Source organism: Myotis lucifugus, unplaced genomic scaffold (genome assembly GCF_000147115.1).
Source record: "Myotis lucifugus unplaced genomic scaffold, Myoluc2.0 scaffold_706, whole genome shotgun sequence".
Lineage (NCBI taxonomy): Eukaryota > Metazoa > Chordata > Mammalia > Chiroptera > Vespertilionidae > Myotis > Myotis lucifugus.
The window spans coordinates 144477-166263 of NW_005871754.1; the positions used below are offsets into that span (position 1 = coordinate 144477).

Consider the following 21787-nt stretch of genomic DNA (forward strand, 5'->3'; position numbering starts at 1 on the left):
CCCAATCCAAGGAAATAAAGCATGGTATAAGAACAATTAATGAAATATTGCTGGAGACAGAAAAATATAAGAAAAAGCCAAAGCATGTGTGAGAGGCATCAGAAGGTTAAGAAAGGACAACAGGCCCCTTGGAGGGCCTACACTAGTGCTTCTAGTAACTGGTTACTGAACTAGCCTTGCCCCTAATTTACTAATCTCAGATTTCTGTCATGAATTCCTAGACTCCTCAAAGTTGAACCTGACCTGACATAATTATCATTCTTATGGTTCATGGTTTTTCCAGAAGAGATTGCATTGGTTTCTAGGTAAACATATACTATCCTGATATCAGACCATTATTAGCCTATTAGTGGGCAAAAAGCATGAGTTATTTGGGTTAAAATTCATGTACTGACTAATTGTTATATTTCTATTATTTTGCAGTCATAATGATTTCACATTCTTTAACATCTCCATCTCTTTTTTCATCTACAGCAAAAAAGAAGAAGACCATGAGGGGGGATAATCAGAGCAGTGTGTCTGAGTTCCTCCTCCTGGGACTCCCCATCCGGCCAGAGCATCAGGGCATGTTCTTCGCCCTGTTCCTGGGCATGTACCTGACCACGGTGCTGGGCAACCTGCTCATCATCCTGCTCATCAGGCTGGACTCTCGCCTGCACACGCCCATGTACTTCTTCCTCAGCCACTTGGCCTTCACTGACATCTCCTTTTCATCAGTCACAGCTCCAAAGATGCTCATGAATATGTATACTCAGGATCAGTCCATCTCCTATGCTGGATGCATTTCCCAGGTGTACTTCTTCTTATTTTGGGGGGATCTTGATAGTCTCCTTCTCACCTCAATGGCCTATGACAGGTATGTGGCCATCTGTCATCCCCTCCACTATACAACCATCATGAGTCAGAGCCTGTGTGTTTTGCTAGTAATTGTGTCCTGGGTCCAATCCTGTGCTAGTGCTCTTTTGCACACCCTCCTCCTGGCCCGTCTTTCTTTCTGTGGAGACAACACTCTCTCGCACTTCTTCTGTGACCTCTCCACCTTACTTAAGCTGTCCAGCTCAGATACCACAGTCAATGAGCTGCTTATCCTCACCGTGGGAGTGGTGGTCATTACTGTGCCACTCATATGCATCCTGGTTTCTTATGGCCGCATTGGGGCCACCATCCTGAAAGTCTCTTCCACCAAAGGCATCTGCAAAGCCTTGTCCACATGTGGCTCTCACCTCTCTGTGGTGTCTCTGTACTATGGAGCAATTATTGGGCTGTACTTTTTTCCTTCATCCAACAACTCTAGCAACAAGGATGTCATTGTGGCTGTATTGTACACCCTGGTCACTCCCATGCTAAATCCCTTTATCTACAGTCTGAGGAATCGGGATATGAAAGGGGCTCTGGGAAGTATACTCAATAGAGGAACGTGTTCCCCACGATAAGCACTGTTCTCCCTATTCATTGGATATAAGACCTGCTCAACCTGCACATGCAACATGAACATCCTTTCCTCTCCAAAATCTAAAAGATTAAAAAGGTTCTGCCAGTAGTTTAACTATCTACCAGAACAAAACTCAGCACTTTTAAAACTAAAATATGCTTCATACAAAATGCATCTTCCAAAATTTTCAATAAACATTGAAAAATTACAAAACACATGAAGTAAACAAAAGGGCATCATGTCAAGAAAGGGTCATAAGAAACAGATCACAAGAAAGCACAGACACTGAAATTGACCAAAAAATATGTGGAAGTAGTTATCATAAGTATGTTCATTACATAAAAGAAAAATGGTTATAATGAGTGGGGCACACAATTCATGTAAAAACATAAAACCTCAACATTTCTCAAATTTGGGAAAAGCATCAACTTACAGGATCAAGAAAGAAGTTAAGCAAACTGAAAGAAAGATAAATTTGAAAAAAAGAAATGCACCTACACACATCATAACTAAGGGTAAAAGAAAACCAAAGGCAAAGAATAAACCCATGAAGATGCCAGAGAAAAGGATACAAAACACCTTAGGAAGACTGATAAGGAATTCGGCAGGATTAGGGTGAGGAGGCTGAGTTGTGCAGGTATAGGATCAGTTTCTGTCTTTTTTTACATTTTATTATTTTGTCAATCATATATTTTTGTATTAATTTTAATTTGGTAAAAGAGTGCATTGAGGTCATCTTAATTAAAAATTAATCTTTAAGTAATATTTGCTTTAATTACTGAATTTTTGAAATGTCTCAAATTTTGCACTTCAGGCAAATTTTACACATATGCTTCTTTTGCCTCACTCTAGTCTCACCCTAATCAGCCGCACTTTTAAAAAAAGTCACACTTAATGTGTATGTAAGTACTAGAACTAACTCTTAGCCTTCTCCCACAATATCTTATGCTAACAAAATAACTTAAAACAATGTCAGTGAACTTCTCCAGGTATTTTAAATTTCCAATGGAGTTTAAGAAGTTCTGAGAGCATTTGTGGTTAATCCAATGATTGAATCTGCTACCAGCATTTAGTGGTCAGTAGCCAGTGCTGCTGAATGGCTTGAAATGCACAAGACAGCCTGCTTAAGAAAGAACTGCCCTATTCAAAGTGTTAAGAGTACCCCCACTGAGAAATACTGATAGCCAAACATGCAAATATTTCCCCATTTCTTATGATCACTTTCAATGTTTCTTTGAAATACATGGTAGATTAAATTAATAATCTTCATAAAATATCTCAAAAGTACATGAAAACAAAACAAAAAATGATGACCAAGATTGCTCTGGAATGTATTTTTATTTATATCTACTAGAGGCCCGGTGCACAAAATTCGTGTAAAGGGGGAGGTCCCTCAGCCTGGCCTGCACCCTCTCCAATCCAGGACCCCTCAGGGGATGTCCGACTACCGGCAGTCAGACATCCCTCTCGAAATCCGGTCAGCCTGATCGCCCCTAACTGCTCTCCCTTGCTAGCCTGATCACGCCTAACTGCTCTCCCCTGCCGACCTGATCGCCCCCTAACTGCTCCCCTGCCTGACTGATAGCCCCTAACTGACTCTGCCTCGGCCCCCACCACCATGGCTTTGTCTGGAAACATAATACCCTTTTATTAGTATAGATTAAAACTGGAACATTTCAAGCTCACAATTAGTAGATATTTGGATCTCCATTATAAGGAGATTGTTATGATGACCCAGGAAGTGCTTATAATTTCAGATCACTAAAATGAAAATAGAACTTTGAAGCATTTCTCAAAAGTACTGAAGTATATTATATTTTGTGATAAAACTAATTATTCTAAGCCAGGGGTGAGGACTGCCCGGCCCATTGGCCATAAAAGACCCACAAAATCATTTGGTCTGGCCCTGCCCAGGCATTAGGGGTGAGTTAATTAAATGTTTGACCAAATATAGCAGGCTAATTTTTAAGTTGATAATTTTGTATGGCCCACGAGTGGTTATAAATATCCCAATGGCTCTTGGCAGAAAAAAGGTTTCCCACCCCTGTTCTAAACTAACATCAACAGGATTGGCAGGGTAAGGACCCTGGAATATACCTACTCTAACAAAAAATAAAATATCTAAAAATCCTGTAAAAAATAGTTTATTTCCTGATTTTTTCCTAAGGACATGGGAATGATGAGATGAATTGTGGCCTCTTTGAGACTGGGAATCTAGAACACATAGAGATAAAATACTGGATGAAAAAAATCTACATATTTTTTAATTCACAGAAATATTTACTTGTTCCATCCAACATACAGATTTCTTTTTACTTTTGAGTGATCAATCCCTCACTCTTAAAAACCAACCCTTTTTATCACTTCTTTCTGCCCAGCAAGAATCTGAGATCCAGGAAGTTGTCAGAATTGCATATTGCCTTTTTTCTCATTTTTCTGAAGTCTAGTTGCATTTACTGTACCCACCTTTGTGGGGATGGGGCATGGGAGCAAGAGTGAGAAAGGGGTGACAATAATATGCCTCTTTGGTTGCTACCATATTAAAGAGGTTTGACTTCTCTCCACCTGGATGATGGTTAAAACTAATTCATTCTTTTGTTGTCACTTCCAGGCCAGGAGATATTCAGAGACTTCCATACTAGACTGCCTTCCCACAAATCCTCTGTGATATAGCTAAAGTACTAAGTATATTTTCTTCCTGTGAATGTTTCCCCTCATAGCCCCTGGTTCTGGGGAGGTGCATCCCCTACCGATCTCTTACTCTTTCTTGGAATCTCCCAGACTTCCTAATGGGTTTTCTTGGGAAGAACTGAAAATGGTTTCATATCAGTTTTCTCTCACACATAATCCATCTGTGGTCCATAGGAAACATTTATGCTTTTATTGCCCCACTATGAAAATAAGTGTAGGTGTTTCTCAAATATAATTCATTCTCTTTCTTGCTCACTCTCACTCTTGCTCTCCTCCCATTTCATCTTTCCTATTGCTCTTCACATTCATATAAACAGGGGATATAGTATATCAAACTCTCTAAATGGTGCTGTTGAAGCTTCTCCAAGTTTAAGGTGAGGAGGAAGGCACATCCCCCCAAGGGAGATTTTGGGACTCACTGCTCAGCTTTATCCAAAAGAAACATCTTTACAAGAACCTCTCATCTCCTCCATCTCTTAGCATTTTAGATCCAGGTTCAGAGGCTCAAGAGTTATGAAATTGATTATAGGGTATTTCCTATAAACATCTTTATTGTGTGCCTTACAACTCCCTTTGGTATCTGGTGTCTCTGACATCATGGTGCCTCTGTTGGAACTTCTAGTTCAAGGCTACTCCCTTTGCCTTGATCATCAGGATGAGAGAAGACTTTGTGTGTCCGGATAATTCTGATTTGTTAAGTCTCAGGTAAAGCAGCACTTTCCCTGGGGAGTTTTTCATATATCCTCTGCCACTGGGCTGGGCTGATTATTCCTCCTCAGGACACAGCGGTCTATAGAATTATTCTTGACTGAATCGCTGTGGAGTCAGACAGCCAAGATTCAAGTTTTCCTTTCACTAACTGCAATTATAAATTACCCTTCGCCTCTTTGAGCCTGAGTTTTCCCTACATATCTCTCAGGGTTGTTCTCAGGATTAAAGTAGATGGCTTTAATGCATATTAAGCTCTCTGACTGGTACCTGAGACAATGGATGTGACATTTACTTTGTTGCTGAATATCTGCATGTGTTGGGGAGAAAGGATGTGTGAGATATATTCCTAAAGGACAGGAATGCAGTGTGTTCATTATTATGTAAGGAGAGTAAAATGTAATATGTTCTCCCTTAAAGTTATAGAAGGGCTCAGAGTCCCTGGATGTGTGGGTGCCTGGGGGAGGAGACGCCATATCATTACCAACATGAAAAATGCTTTCAAAATGAAAGTGTGAAAGGCCAAACACATTTTACAACTTAAAAATTGGGGGAAGGACCAGCCCTGGCAGTTTCTATTTAATGATACCAGCCAAAGTGACACGGTGTCCTCCAAGTATTTTATAGTCCCCATTATTAAAAAAAAGAGCAAATTAAGTCCTATAAAGCACATCCTATTTTACTATTCCCATAACTAGTCCAAGAATAATGTCAGCCAAGGTTTGTGATTGACAGCTATAGAAGGAAGACAAGTGAGCTCTGTTTTTAATAATTTATATTTACATGCTATTAAGGAAATATGATCACATGGGTGTTTTAAAAAGAAAGTATCAGCTGGAATAATATGTTTTCTTATGCAAGAATTTCCTCAGTGCCCCTTTCATGTCTTTATTTCTCAGGCTATAAATAAAGGGGTTCAGCATGGGAGTCACCACTGTGTACATCAATGACGCGATTATGTTATTGTCATTGCTGTTGTTGGATGAAGGAAGAAAATATAGACCAATAATTGCCCCATAATACAGAGTCACTACTGAGAGATGAGAGCCACACGTGGACAGAGCTTTACAGATGCCCTTGGTAGAGGGAACCCGGAGGATGGTGGCTCCAATATGGCCATAAGAAACCAAGATGCATAAGAATGGAAGCATAATGGCTGTTAATCCTGCAGTAAAGATTACCAGTTGGTTGAGGGAAGTGTCTGAGCAGGACAATTTGAGCAGGGCCGCAAGGTCACAGAAGTAATGTGGGACAGTGTGGTCAGCACAGAAGGACAGACGGGCTAGGAGGAGAGTATGCAAAAGAGCACAAGCAGAAGCAATGACCCAGGACCCAGCCACCAGAATGACACAAACGTTCTGACTCATGATGGTGGTGTACTGCAGAGGGTGACAGATGGCCACATACCTGTCATAAGCCATTGATGTGATCAAGAAACTGTCCAGATCAGCAAAGAGTATGAAAAAATATGTCTGTGAAATACAGCCTTCGTAGGGGATAGATAGGTGCTGGGTTTGCATGTTCGTGAGCATCTTAGGGACAGTGACAGATGAAAAGCAGACATCAGTGAAGGACAAGTGGCTGAGGAAGAAGTACATGGGCGTGTGCAGGTGAGAGTCCAGCCTGATGAGCAGGATGATGAGCAGGTTGCCCAGCACCGTGGTCAGGTACATGCCCAGGAACAGGGTGAAGAACAGGCCCTTCTGCCCTTGTGGGATAGGGAGACCCAGGAGGAGGAACTGGGACCCGCTGCTCTGGTTCTCCCTCCTCATACTGGTACCCTAGCTGGAGCAGACTGGCGGAAAAAGCTGAAGGAAAAGGTGGAATTCCTTGGAATTAAAAAAATGATAGTTGTGACATAGCATAATAGAGACATTCTTTTGATTTAGAGAATGTCTTCATAATTTCTTACATTTTATATATATTTTGCTGAATAAATGTTAAAGAAGTATAGCTTAGGATATACAACCACTTTCTTTCTCAATGTGGTCCCAGTCTCTGTAAATGATAATATTAACAGTTAATGTTTGCTAAATGTTGTTTTGTGTCCTGGTCTAATAATTTACATGCAGTAACTGACTCAACAATCTTAAGTATATGAATTAGATTGGTACTGTTATTATTTCCATTCTTCGGATGAGAGAGCTGAGGCAGACAGTCTCACTCTCACAGCGGTAAGAAAAGGAGAAGCTGGGATTTGGACTCAAGCATTGTGACTCCAGAGTTTGTCCTCTTGAAACAAAGCAAATTATTTGACATCAGAAATCTCATCGGCCTTCATAATTTTGTGTGTAATGATCTGTTTAACTCTGTATCCCCTGCTTGTCTACATATCCCATCATTATGTCTAATTGGTTCATTGGTTGTAGAACAAGAATCTGTCACAGATAATTAATGCATACACAATATAAATTTGTTGATCAAATAAAAGATGTCTCATCCAATTAAATTTGTCATGACAGCCCATTTAAGAAACTTACATCAGGCCTTATTCAAGACCCCGGTTTAGTCCTAATAATCCTAATAACATGGCATCACATTCAAAGAAGTGCATCTAAAAGCCAAAAATAATTTTAAAGAGGAATTCTAATCCTTCCAGTGTTTTTAAATTAGCCTACAAGAGATTTATTTCCTAACCCAGATCATTAATTATTGAAATATCAATATATATAAATGGTAAAGACAGGAATTCACTATAACATATCAAATCTTACTATACAGCTACATTGATTACAACAAATAATGTATTTTTATGAAGGTAAACCAATAAATCAGTGGAGGAAAATAGAGAGCCTAGACACAGACACATTTATAAAGAGGACTTGGTAACTGACAGAGTGGCACTATAAATCAGTGAAAAAAAATACAGACTCTTCAAGTAATGGTGCTAAGGCAGTTTTCTTTCCATAAGGGGAAAATAACAGTACATCACTACTTTACACCATACATAAAAATAATCCCAGATATATTAGAAACTTAAATGTAAGAAGCAAAATTTCAGAAACATTAGAAAAATTTTGTAAATTATAATATGATCTTAGGGTAGTAACACATTTCTGAATCAAGACTCACCAAAGCATACTGCACAAATATAAATTTGATTGCATTAAAATAAAGTTTCTTTAGTACAACCACTACCACCGTAACAAAGCCACAGAGACAAGCCATGGATGGAGAAGGCACAGTGCCCAAATCGGTAAGAGATTAGCACTCAGGATACATGCAGAATTCCTGTGAGTTAATAAGAACAAGACAAAAAGCTCAATCAATATGAGCTAGAAATACACAGAAAAAAATGAAGTCAAACAGTCAATACACTATCCAACACGAGGGAAAGAAGCAGGAGCAAGAAGATAGTGTCCAGAGGTGTCATCATCACTTTGTCAACTGGATTCAAAAGGCCACCATATGCCACCAGACTGGTTTCCCACCCCAACTGAGTGAGAGAAAGAGTGTAGTTATGAACCAACTTAATCCAATAAGGAAAATTTCATGTCAAATGATAACTTTCAATGACTACAGCAAAGCAGCTGACTGGCTCCCTATATATCTGGAACCAGATATCAAACCAGAATATTAATGAATGCTTAACCATCAGGTCTCCTAGAAAGAGGTGAAGATGGTTTGCTACTTAGCCCAGAGGCAGAGAGGCCTTCTGCACAGATTCCAATGCTCAGACCCAAACCTGATCCCACAATCTTCATGGGTTGTGGGAAATGAGTAATGGAACGCACTCTTAAATTTCTTGAGATTCTTCAGATTATCTGGGTCAGTTTTTCTCAGGGGACATGCAGAACTATACCTGTGTGGTGTGGCTTCCAGAGCATGGAGCCTTCCATATCCCTTCCCAAAATACCACCCTCAATAGCCTGCAGATACCTTAAATTCTTTCAGCAAGAGGAAAAAGGCTTTGAGGTTCCAACTACAGATTAGGTTTAAAGGCAAGTATTCCAGAGACAGTCCTCTGTTCAACACCCTCACTGAGATGGAATGGCTGGGAGCCGTACATTTGTGGGGGAGCAGGTTTGGATGGCTGAACAAGGCCATTGGCCTACTAAGACAAAGTAGGGAGGGGTAGAAGGGATGGGTGGGGATTACAGGTAGAGTGAAAGTAGAGGCTGTAGATACTGAAAGGAAATTTACTGTCTTTCCAATTTGCTTAGATGGCTGCCAATGAGATGGCTGTGATGGGGCTAGAAATAGTCACATTATCAATAAAATAGGATTTAGCACCTAATTTGGACCAGGTGCTTTTCAAATAGTGCTCACTTCTTCCCACATAGGAATCTAATTCTCATGTTAGGGAGGAGAAAATTGGGACTTAGTGATGAAGTGATGAAACTAATCCAATGTTATAGCACAAGCATATGGTGAACCTGGGATTTTCTGGCTTCAAAGACTAAATTCTTCCCACTGTATTACATGATTTTATTAACTATATCCTCAAGGAAGACAGTACTTACTGCCTGAAAGCACTCTAGAACCTTAGGAAATAAATCTGAAAGTTTGAGAATGAATGAAAACCTATGGTTTCAAGATATGTGCCTAGATGGTAATATCAATATTAATGACAATAACAATTATAATGAAGACCATTTATTAATCACATATTTATTGTGGAATATAGGCCAACTGGTGTGACATATACTTTCTATCATATCAGCCTAATAGGACCACAAAAAAAGGCATTATTCTTATTTAACCATTCGGAAACTAGGGCTTAGACTCAGAGTATAAATAATTTGCCTAAAATATTCAGCATGGAAATATGGAAAGGTCATTCAATCTCAGATTTATCAGATATCAAACACATGTTTCTAACCACCATATTATATTTTCTCTAGCAGAGCATAATTTGACCAAAAAAGACATCTGCTCCTCATTAAAGAGCAGAAGATTGGATTTGTAATTTCCCAAAAGCTTTGGATAAATGTATTGCCTCAGTCCCTAATCAGATGACCAAACGTGAACAGAGAAACTTGAATACCAACCACTGAATTTAAAAAGACAGCTGCCTGCTCGGCTGGCATGGCTCACTGGTTGAGTACTGACCTACGAACCAGGAGATCACAATTCGATTCCCTGTCAGAGCACATGCCTCGTTGCAGGCTTGATCCCCAGTGTGGGGCATGCAGGAGGTAGCCGATCAGTGATTCTCTCTCATCATTGATGTTTCTATCTCTCTCTCCCTCTCCCTTCCACTCTGAAATCAATAAAATATTTTTAATAAATAAAAATACAGCTGCTTATGAAGTGAATTTCTTGGGGTTCCAGGTCAGACCCTGGTCAATGTTTTTGATGGACTACCTAATTTCAGCCAATATCGGAAAGTTTAAAGCAACTATGGTACATATCCATTGGAAATAATATTATTTAGCCGATGAAATAAGTTCATGAAAAGCATATGTTATAATATTTGAAAGAACATAATAAAAAAATTCTATACATGCATGTTTATAATTATTTGCAAAAAATACAGACCACTGTTTTAAACCTGGAAGTTTGTGCCCATAGTTTGGATGCAGGCCAGATCTTCAGCAAAATTGTAAAAGAGATCATATTTTCCTAGAGAGGAAAGTACAAACCTCAAGGAATTATAATTATTACATCCATCTAAGTTATTCAATATGACACAACAAACTTATATAAAGTGCTTGGCATAAATCATACACACATACACACACATACACACACACACACATACACACACACACACACACACACACACACACATATACACACACACACTGCTGACTGCAGCCTACAAGAACTGCCCTTACCTAGCTCAGGAGTAATAAATTCAAATACTATCAGCTCTAAGGTGTGAACTATTATTTCAATTTCTCTCCAAAAGGGTTAGAGCTGGGAAAGAAAGAAAAGTCACAAGCTCAACCCTGAAGTGGGAAGGAGGTACACTCTCTCTTTTAAACCAGATCCAGCCAACAACAAAGGTATCCATTTTTACCAGCCAGGCTGGGAACCCAGGAGACCAAGGTCACAAATTTCCAGTGAGGGACAAGGAACAATTTGGGAGTAATTACTGCATTTCCTTAACCATTCCCAGTGGAGATGTGCCTTCACCATATACTAAAGACAGCCAACTCCTTTGGGAATATAAATGAGAACTTTCATATTTGCAGGTTCATTTTTTTATAAAGAATTTTCACATCTGTGAGCTCATTTAACCCTCACAATAATCCTTGAGTTAGATAGATTTTCCCCATTGTATTGCATTTGAGAGTGAGTCAAAAGAAAATTACCAAATGAGGATTCAAACCCAAACACATTAGCTTCAAACATAAAGTCTAGTTCCATTGCACCATGAAGCCTCCCTTGTAACAGTGGGCTCTGTAGCATATGGGCTTCTTCCTTCTCATAGTCAATCTGGAACTGGGAGAAGAGCTGCTGCTAATCCCTGGGGAATAAAACATGTATCAAGGAATAGTTGGGTTTCTGTTTTTCAGAAATATAGATTATTTTTCTTCCTGCAGAAATACCTGAATGCATGCAAGAATATTTTTAACAGTTATGACACATAATAATAGTTAGTACATCCTCAGGTTTCAAAATCTATTCTTTAACCATAAGAATGAGTGTGAGAAGCCTCTGAAACCTACTTCATTAATACTGGCAAATACAGAGGAGAGTAACAGAATCAAGGGGAGGAGATAGCATTTTATTCATTGTTTTTCAATAATTCATTCATTCATTCATTTATTCATTCATTAAAATAGTGTGTACCTATTATGTAGCAAGAATTTTGTGAGTACTGTGAGTCTATATTTGAAAACACAGGGTTGTTTTTTCTTTCAAAGAGCCCAATCTAATGAGCAGGGCAGACAAAGCAGTGCATGCTATGGGAACAAAGAGGTGGGTTATCAACCCCAAATTTAAGGGGAGCAGGTAGGCTTGTAAGATATTACTCATAAGCAGACACTCAAGGCAACCAAAACAAGTAAAAGGTGACTGGACTGTGTAGAAGAAGGACATTGGGAAGGGAGAAAAATTATCACCCAGGTAATGAAGCTAACTCCACAGGGAACACTAGAATCCAACCTCAAATCTGTCCACCCAGCAGTGAGTGCACTGAGGTGTTTACGTGCTATCTCCTGTCTGTATTTAACAGAGAACAACTAGGGGTGGTAGTAGAGGGTGAAGAGTATTTCTGGCACTTCTGGCCGGCTGAATGTATAAGCAAATTGAGCTTCAGTGGCCAGAGGAAGTCCTCAAAGAAGTAAAAACAGTGGTCATTGGGGTTCTAGCCAGAATGCACTGAAATGGTAAGATAAACAAGTATGAGCTGGGAATTTGCCTCCTGCACTGTTCAGACCCTCTCACGTCCTGTGACAGGTTCTCCAAGATGGTGGCCATAGGTGCGAACTGAGGGATAGACATCGATGCAACATAGGTAGATGACATGAGGGTCCAGGCTACCTGGTTCTGAAATTTACTTTGGCTCTCTCTACCTACTAAGGCTTAATATCAAATTTGCTGTTGGAGCTACTGACCTTATGACTTTTGTGCCAGCCAGCACTTAGCTCCAATCACTTGATGGCCCACAGTTAGGCATTTGGACTCTCTACTGCCCAGTAGCTTGGCAGCAGCTCCTACCTCCAGAAGCGCAGCATTGAAGCTCTTCTAATTGAGTCTGTTGGAGGCTCCATGGGGTGCCATTATCTACCGTGGATACTTCCAGCGCTATTCTGCCAACTTAGATGACCCTTGGACCACAGTTTGAACCAGCCGCAGAGCCCTCTATTGCTCTATATCCTACTTAAAGCTGGCAGTCTAGCCGAAACCGGTTTGGCTCAGTGGATAGAGCGTCGGCCTGCGGACTGAAAGGTCCCGGGTTCGATTCCGGTCAAGGGCATGTACTTGGGTTGCGGGCACATCCCCAGTAGGAGATGTGCAGGAGGCAGCTGATCGATGTTTCTCTCTCATCGATGTTTCTAACTCTCTATCTCTCTCCCTTCCTCTCTGTAAAAAAATCAATAAAATATATTTAAAAAAAAAAAGCTGGCAGTCTATCAAGTCATTTGACAAATTGGTGAAATCAGTGTTCCAGGTGTGGTAGTAGTATGTCTACAAGATCTGAAGAGGCCTACAAAGTGCTGTGAAAGGTGTAATAACTTGTCTTTTGCTTTTCAGGTAGAATCCTCTTTCATCTATCCCATTGTAAGCTCTTCTGTGTCTATCCCGCACAGCCTGCCACAGGTCTTGTCTCTGACATTAAGCATGTCAGATCTTAATCCAAAGTGTCTCCACCCTGACTCATTACTCAATCTGTCCAACCCCCCCCGACACACACACACCTTTGTCTGTGCATTGCCATCTGCTCCTGTCTGTACTGCTTGCTTACATTGCTTCCTGTGTCTAGCACCTGAGTTCCCTAAACCCTGTATCCAAGCCTTTTTGTCTGTTCGACCTACCTACTAGCCCCACCATGTCTTCTCCAGGGCATGTCTAGTGTGTTTTTCCCAGGGAATCCAGTGCCTATAGCCAATCTAGCTTATGGCCCACTTTGAGTTTGCTAAGCTGCTACTGGCTAATATTCGGGGAATTTTCTTCTCTGGCTTTTGCCTCGAATGCTGTTGGACTTCAACAATTCTGAGTTGACAGTCTCTCCCAAGTCCTCTGCTCCGAGGTCTAATACTTGTGGCAGTAATATAGTCATCACAGCTAGAAAGAAGCTCTGCAGGGAGAAGCTATGCTGTATTGACTACCTTTCAAACCCAGACATCAAAAAGGGCAAAATAAATACCCAAAGAGGATTATCTCAAGCTATAAATACTTATTTGTTGTCCTATATATCTCACCCCTAAGAATCACTAATGACACAACAAATTATCATCTTCTCAAATGGTCAATTTCAAAGAACCTGAAGCTTTTCAATTTTGAGTCAAATTTTTATGGGTTGCGTGTGTGGACTTTTTTTTCCTATTTGCAAGTTTGCTTTCTTTGTGGGTTATTTTTTGCCTATTTTCAGCCTCCTTTCCTTCCTTCATTCCTTTTTCTTGCTTGAAAACTGTTTTCATTTGATGTAACCAAATATAAATTTGTCAATAAAGCAATAAAACTTCAAAAAAAAGGTAATTATCCCTGTCTCTCCCCACTTTGCATTTAATAATTATCACTAGAGAGAAAAAATACAAGGTTACCTGGTGGGTAGGTACCCAATGAGATCCCTTTGAGTGGGATATAGTTCTACCTAAATTCTTACAGGCCATTTAGTCATTTGGCTTTCTGTTTGGACCTGGTTGGAGCCAGTCATTCTTTTTTTAACCTCTCTGGAGTTTAACCTATGGGAAAGCAGGACCTGGGACAGAAGGAAGATTAATGGTGCCTTGAGAGCTTTCTCTGTAGGCTCATTCTCTAAAGTTCTCAGCACAAACATCCCTCCCACAGGACATGTTTCTAAAAGAATCAAGGGGGAAATTGGACAATTAATCCAAGTTGATGCATGTCTTCAACAGAAAATTACAAGTTCTGCTCCCTACCCCCTAGGGTTCTCTCCTGGGCTAGTTATACTCTTCAATTCATAGCTCTGGAACTAATCAACAGAAGTGAAAATCTGAGCTTGTAGCTTCTCTTTATGATGCCCAAGAATGTCTAGGACCTTGGAAGCTGATATATAGGTCTCCTAAAGAGAATCTCCACCAGATACACCCACCAAACATTGGATTATAAATGCAGGTATGGTCAGTATTATGAATGGAATGGGTATTTTTTTCTCAGCAATATATGAGTTTATATATGGGTATAGAAGAGGAAGAATCAGAAATATTATTTTGGCATGGAAGGGGAAAGAATGAAAAAGGGGGAAGGGAAGGGAAGGGAAGAAATATGGGGTGACAGGAGAATGAAGATACAGAGGCAGAGAGTGAGATGGAAGGAAGGAGAGAATGAGAGAGAGAAAGATAAAGTGAAGGGATAGACAGGAAGAGAGAAAGAGATGAAAAGAAAGAAAAGTGACTCAAGAGATAAAGACAGAGACACAGGGAAGCAGAGTCTTTCAGAAGGAATCTCCACTTGCTGGATCCTAACATAGAAAACCAGGTCTGGACAGCCCAGGATTTAAGCATTTTGAAACTGTTCAGGTGGGTAAGCCAGGAGCTTAAGGCCAGCTGCTTACACTTTCAAACTATCTCCCTCCCTGCAGGAGGAAGAATGAATTAACATAATCCAGAGTTTCTCAGGGATCCTTTAAAAATTGACATAAATAAAAATATATGTATATTGATGAGTCTTCTTTAAGGAATACAGTACTATTCTTTGTAACCTTTTATTTAAAATTTTGCCTCTCATATGAAATTTAAAAATGGGTACTGAAGTCAAATCTTCTAAAAGTTGCCATGCCATGGTTGATGGTTTGGAGCACTCACCACAGAGTATCCTTGGGGCAATAACGTGGCTGAGACAGCAGGTCCCAGATGCCACAGATGCACAAATTCTGTCTTGTCAGTGAACTAAGAAAAGCTGGCTCACATTAACATACCTCATTGACAATTTTTCTAATTTCCTTATGTGCCAACATATAAGGAATATATGAAACACAGGTTAAGTTTCCCAGTTTCTGAAACAAAACATACATGTTTTTCATATGACAGCTAAAAATCATTACTACAGAGTCCTTAATATTCTCAACCGTATATATGCATAACCCATGGACACAGACAATAAATAGTGTGGTGAAGGCCTGGGGTGGGGGGTGGGATGAGCTAGAAGGGGTCAATGGGGGACATATGTAATACTTTCAACAATAAAGATTGGTTTTAATATTCTCAACAATTCTTCATCCCCAGCAGACAGAGGAGGATCATGAGGAGAGAGAATCAAAGCAGCGTGTCCCACTTCCTCCTCCTGGGGCTCCCCATCCCGCCAGGGCAGCAGGGCGTGTTCTTCACCCTGTTCCTGGGCATGTACCTGACCACGGTGCTGGGCAACCTGCTCATCATCCTGCTCATCAGGCTGGACTCTCGCCTGCACACGCCCATGTACTTCTTCCTCAGCCACTTGGCCTTCACTGATGTCTGCTTTTCCTCTGTCACTGTCCCTAAGATGCTCAAGGACATGCACACTAAGTATAAATCCATCTCCTATGCAGGGTGTATTTCACAGATGTATTTCTTCATATTTTTTACTGACCTGGACAGCTTCCTTATTACATCAATGGCATATGACCGATACGTTGCCATCTGTCACCCTCTTCAGTACACCATTATCATGAGGAGAGAGCTGTGTGTTTTACTAGTGGCTGTGTCCTGGATCCTGTCCTGTGCCAGCTCCCTTTCCCACACCCTCCTCCTGACCCAGTTATCCTTCTGTGCTGACACCATTCCCCATTTCTTCTGTGACCTTGGGGCCCTGCTCAAGCTGTCCTGCTCAGACATCTCTCTCAATGAGTTGGTCATGTTCACAGTAGGGGTGGTGGTCATTACCCTGCCATTTATATGTATCCTGGTATCTTATGGCTACATTGGGGCCACCATCCTGAGGGTCCCTTCAACCAAGGGGATCTGTAAAGCATTGTCCACATGTGGGTCCCACCTCTCTGTGGTGTCTCTATATTATGGGGCAATATTTGGGCAGTACCTTTTCCCAACATTAAGCAATTTCATTGACAAGGACATCATTGTGGCTCTCATGTACACGGTGGTCACACCCATGTTGAACCCCTTTATCTACAGCCTTAGGAACAGGGACATGAAAAAGGCCCTTGGGAAACTTTTCAGTAAAGCAACATTTTTCTCACAGTAATATCTGTGACTTTTATTTAAATCAGAAACTCATTTTTGTTGATCTCACAGATATGATTTTTCATTTGAGTATGTCTGAAAATGTTAAGGTCTTTGGAGACATAAGCCCTAAGATAAATGATGGCATATTGGATGTACTTGGTAAATATTTGTTGACCAGAACTTCATTATCTTATTAACAATGCTCTCCTTTATTAGTAACTTTTGATTAGCAAGTGTTAGATCAATTTTATTACTGATTTCTGCAACTTGGAGGCAGAAGAGATATAATAATATACAGTGTGGTTATCTGTTATTAGAGGAGATTTTATGGAAACTCTTATATTTTGAGACCATAATCTCAAGCTTTAACCCAAGAATCTAAAGAATTAGCTACATTATTTCTCTACACAATCTTATGCAAAATAAATAGGTTTTCCTTTCATCTTTATGGGCCTATTGAAAGGAAAGAATCCAAACTACTTGTCACTTATATAAGAAGAAATGTATTACTCTCCACCAATGATATAAAATGTTCTAACTTGAAGATGAAGGTCCCTTTAGGAGATCAAGACTGGCCACAGGCGCCCCTTTGCCAGTACTGTGTGGTTGATATTGCTTAGCCCCCATACACAATAATTAATAAAAGCATGCTTCATGCTGTCATCCTTTGTAAATACATACGATCACATTACAGTGCATACTCTCTGCACACATCATCACTTTCCCACAAACACCACTCCAGTTCCAGCACTGACTATCCTTCATGGACATCCTGCCTTCCCAGATGAAGAAAGAAAGCAAAGCTGCCCAAGGTTTAGTGTGCACAAGAATTCCTGGAGAACTTGCTAAAACACAGGTTCCTGAAATCTACCACCACGAAGTCCAACTCAGTAGTTCTGGGATGGGGCCCCCAGATTTGCACTTATGATGCCCCCACATGATGCTGATGCTGCAGATCTGTGAACTCTGATTTGAAGAGCCTGGTGTAAGGAATTAAATTATGGAGGTATGGGATGCAAAATTATAACACCTTACATGAACTCTGGGAGTGGGGAGAGTGAAACAAGGGCACACTTAAATTATGTTAGTAATAGAGAAATCTCTGGTTCATGATGGTATTTTCAGATTGATTCTGCCTGCAGTGCATTTCTTTTCCAATCTCTAATGGCTCTTTCCTGAGCTATTAGATTTTCTTTTGTCTTTCATATATAACATAGATATATCAGATACTATATATCATGCTTTGTATCATCACAGCAGACTATATGTTCTATGCAAATGAAGCCAAAGCTTTGAAAAAATTACAACCTATATCCATTAGTGGCTTTTTGTTTTTATGCAGCCTTATGGGATTTCAGTTACACTTGTAATCTTGCTAATGTCACTCAAGCATATTTTGATATTTTAACTGATAATTATTTCACACACGATGCACAATAAAATGTACATTTGTTATAAGGCACTGTTGATTTCCAAGTACCTATATCCACAAAGGGACACTTGAGTTCTTGACAAGGCACTTTACAATTTTATGCTATAGGATGTCATTCGTGTCTAAAAGTCCTCATTTGACTTGCCATGCTCCTTGACATAGTCCACAATATAGCATTTGCCATGAGTCCCATCCATATTATTGTTATTATGGGCATCAAGTTTTCACCCCACTCTTTTCATCTCTTTTTTGTCTGCCGTATGCAAAATGCAATATGTTTACCCAATTTTATACCTAAATATAGGATTTATTACTACATAATCAGCAAGTAGAGTGACATTTAAGGCTCTGGTGATGCCCCAAACTCTAGTCAACCCATGAATCAAGAGGTCACAGTTCGATTCCTGGTCAAGGCATATGCCCGGTTGCAGACTCGATCCCCAGTGTGGGGCATATAGGAGGCAGCCGATCAATGATTCTCTCTCATCATTTATGTTTCTGTCTTTCTCTCTCTCAACCCCTTCTTCTTTGAATTCAATAAAAAAAATATTTTAAAAGAAGAATGAAATCTTTCATTTGCAAAAGTATGGAAGGACCTAGAGGATATGTGCTAAGTGAAATAAGGTGGTCAGAGAAAAACAAGTATCATATGATTTCACTTATATGTAGAATCTAAAAAACAATATAACAAATAAAATAGAAACAGAGACAGAGAACAGTCTGATGCCTGAGGAGAGGGAGGTTTCAGGGCAGGGTGAAAAAGGTTAAGGGATTGAGATGTACAAATTGGTAGTTACAAAATAGTCATGGGATGTAAAGCACAGCATAGGAAATATGGTCAATAATCTCTATATATAAAAGCCTAAGTGACCGTTAGAACCAAACGACCAGAACAACCGGTCAACCAGTCGCTGTGATGCTCACTGACCACCAGGGGGCAGACGCTCAACACAGGAGCTGCCCCCTGGTGGTCAGTGCACTCCCACAGGGGTAGTGTCACTCAGCCAGAAGCCGGGCTCATGGCTGGCGAATGCAACTGCAGTGGCGGGAGCCTCTCCTGACTCCGCAGCAGCGCTATCGAGCGGTGGCACCCAGCCCCTTGGAGGATGTCCGACTGCTGGGACCCCGCCCCCCTGGTGCATGAATCTGTGCACCAGGCCTCTAGTATTGTAATAATTATGTATGGTGTCAGGTGAGTACTGGAAATATCAGGGGGAACACTTTCTAAAGTATGATTGTCTAACGGTTAGTGGTTCTCAACCTTCCTGATGCCGCGACCCTTTAATACAGTTCCTCATGTTGTGGTGACCCCCAACCAGAAAATTATTTTCATTGCTACTTCATAACTGTAATTTTGCTACTGTTATGAATTGTAATGTAAATATCTGATATGCTATATGTGTTTTCCGATGGTCGAGACCCACAGGTTGAGAACCGCTGCATAGTGTACACCTGAAACCAATACAAAATAATACTGAATGTAAACTGTAATTGAAAAAAAAAGTTTAAGAAAATCTGGCTCATAATTTGATCATAAGAATTTGAGGGGCAGAGCCCTAGGTCTCCTATTCTAAATTCAGGGTTCTGGAAGAGAAAGGGTGGAAATGTGAGACCTATCATTGGGACATTTAGATAGAGTTATTTGAATCTCATATTCCTTTAAATCCTACAGATGGGTGGAAGCATTCCACTTTCCCTTGGCAGACAAAAGCAAAGGCCCACTGCCTGATTGCCATGAAAAGGTTCTGTGATAGATTTAGCACTTGGCTACAAATTCTTTCTCTCTGATTCTGCATCCTTGAGATGTGACTTGGTATCTCCTCCAAAGAGGTAAAATTTGCAACCCTAGAATATGGATTGGCCTTACATCTTCCTTTTGCCAATAGGGTAACAGCACATTTAACACAAGCAAGGTTTTGAAAAGTGTTTGTTTTCTTGCTGTTCTTGGAACAGTGGTGACATGTGAACATGCCTTGGCCAGCCTGTCCTATGATGAAAGGCATGTGATCCTGTATGACTCCCATTGTTTCAGTTTAAAAGCAGCCAGGCTCCAGGAGCACCATCACCCAGTCGATGGACTGCTGACTGCAAACACATCAGTGAGCCTCCAAAGCCACTAAGAGAATTACCCAGCTGAGCTGAATCTAAACAGCTAACCCATGGAAAAGAAAACTAAGTAAATGGTGGTATTTTCTAAACACTAATTTTGGAGTTGTTCTGGAGCATTTGATAAATGAAAAAGTTCTCCCCTGAGGTGGATGATGTGCAAGGTGATGTTTGCCTTCTTAAAATGCCTGCCTCCCTCCCTCATTTCTCTAGATTCATAACTTGAAACAGATTTCAGCATAGTCCCAACAGGGGACAACAGTCCTGGCTATATGAATAGTTACCTGATTCATCAAAAGGGGGGCAGATTTGGCTAAAACATCCCACTAATAACTGGCTGAATAAATACAAGTGGAGGTGGATCCTCAGGGTGCTGGACAAGGAAGTTATGGAACATAAGGCTCATAAGGCTAGATAGAGTACATTTGTTTGATGTGGGAGCCTTCTCATATGAGGAACACCTAGAACGAGTTCTTCTACACAGCTGGGATCATTGACAGGCTTGGAAATGATGGCAGCCTACAATAAATGAAATGCAGATGCTAGAACCCCTTGGCAAAGTATTGAAGAAGAGGTCAGAATCTTAGGTACATGGCCATATGAGAATGCATTTATTATAGGAGTCCAGAGAATCCACCAGCTACTGTGTTCCCCAAGAAGGGACAGAAGATACTCCCTTCATTAAAGCAATAAAGAATTCAGTGATTCTGAGGACATCAGAATCACTGAAAAGTTGACTGATGATCTCTTCCCTAGGACAGACTGATAGGAAATGCTAAAATGGAGCTTGGCTCTTTGGTGTCCACAGGAATAAAATTTCCTGAGGCATCAGAAGCCCAGGAGGCAGCACTTAACCATCAAAATATGTGACTGAAAACGGCAAAATACCAAAATGTGCAACAAGGCCAGATCTCCTATAGAGATCTGTTGTATTGGCTAATACACTGTGGTATTTCCAAGGCTGAGGTAGAGGAGAAGCTAATGAGGGTATTGCTTTAATTATATAATAAAAAAAATTAAAAATAGTACATGGCAAGCTGATGGTAGCTTTTGAAAAAAAAATCATGATCCATCACCCAGTTTTAAACTTGAATCAAAGTTTAAGGGTGCAGCAAGCCATCATACAATGGAACTATAGGGTGTCCCCAAGAAATGTATACACACACTTTGAATAATTATAAAGGCAGTGTTTACTAAAAGGCATTTGATTTTCAAAATTGAGCTATCAGCTGTTACAATGTGTATACATTTTTTTTGAAACATCTTGTATTTGGGATTAGCCTCAAGCAGATCCAGAGAGCACCGGTGATAGGGATGATCAGCCCAGATCCCCATGTCCTTTACCTTGGTTTCAGTTTCCTTTCACTCAGCTCACAACACTGGCCTGTTAGGGTGGAAAACACTTCAACCTGGTTCATGGATAAAATCATGACTCAAGAGGGAAAGTGGAATGGACAGATACTGCCAAGAATGTGTACTGCAATATACAACCCCACCCAGGAGTGACTCTAAAGAATAGCAGTGAAGAGAAATCCTTCCAGAGGGCAGAACAGTATGCAATCTATCTGCTTATCTGTTTTGAATGGGAGTAGAAGCACAAAGATAAGGATATAAATAGACTCTTCGGAAGTGACAAATGCCTCACTCTGATATTATTAACATAATTTAAAATAATGCATA

At 40.3% G+C, this 21787-nt stretch overlaps 3 protein-coding genes across 3 annotated transcripts; 2 read left to right on the forward strand and 1 right to left on the reverse strand.

Moving 5' to 3' along the window:
* Positions 1 to 842: 842 nt before the first annotated feature.
* LOC102423656 (olfactory receptor 50-like) lies at positions 843 to 1433 on the forward strand. The gene has a single exon (XM_014447749.2). It carries the CDS (start codon positions 843 to 845, stop codon positions 1431 to 1433), a length of 591 nt encoding a protein of 196 aa, XP_014303235.2.
* A 4228-nt stretch (positions 1434 to 5661) lies between these two features.
* Positions 5662 to 6603, reverse strand: LOC102419060 (olfactory receptor 1J1-like). The gene has a single exon (XM_006105629.1). The coding sequence runs from the start codon at positions 6601 to 6603 to the stop codon at positions 5662 to 5664; it is 942 nt and encodes a 313-aa protein (XP_006105691.1).
* Positions 6604 to 15649: 9046 nt separating this feature from the next.
* On the forward strand, positions 15650 to 16588 carry LOC102418735 (olfactory receptor 1J2). The gene has a single exon (XM_006105628.1). The coding sequence runs from the start codon at positions 15650 to 15652 to the stop codon at positions 16586 to 16588; it is 939 nt and encodes a 312-aa protein (XP_006105690.1).
* Positions 16589 to 21787: the final 5199 nt, after the last annotated feature.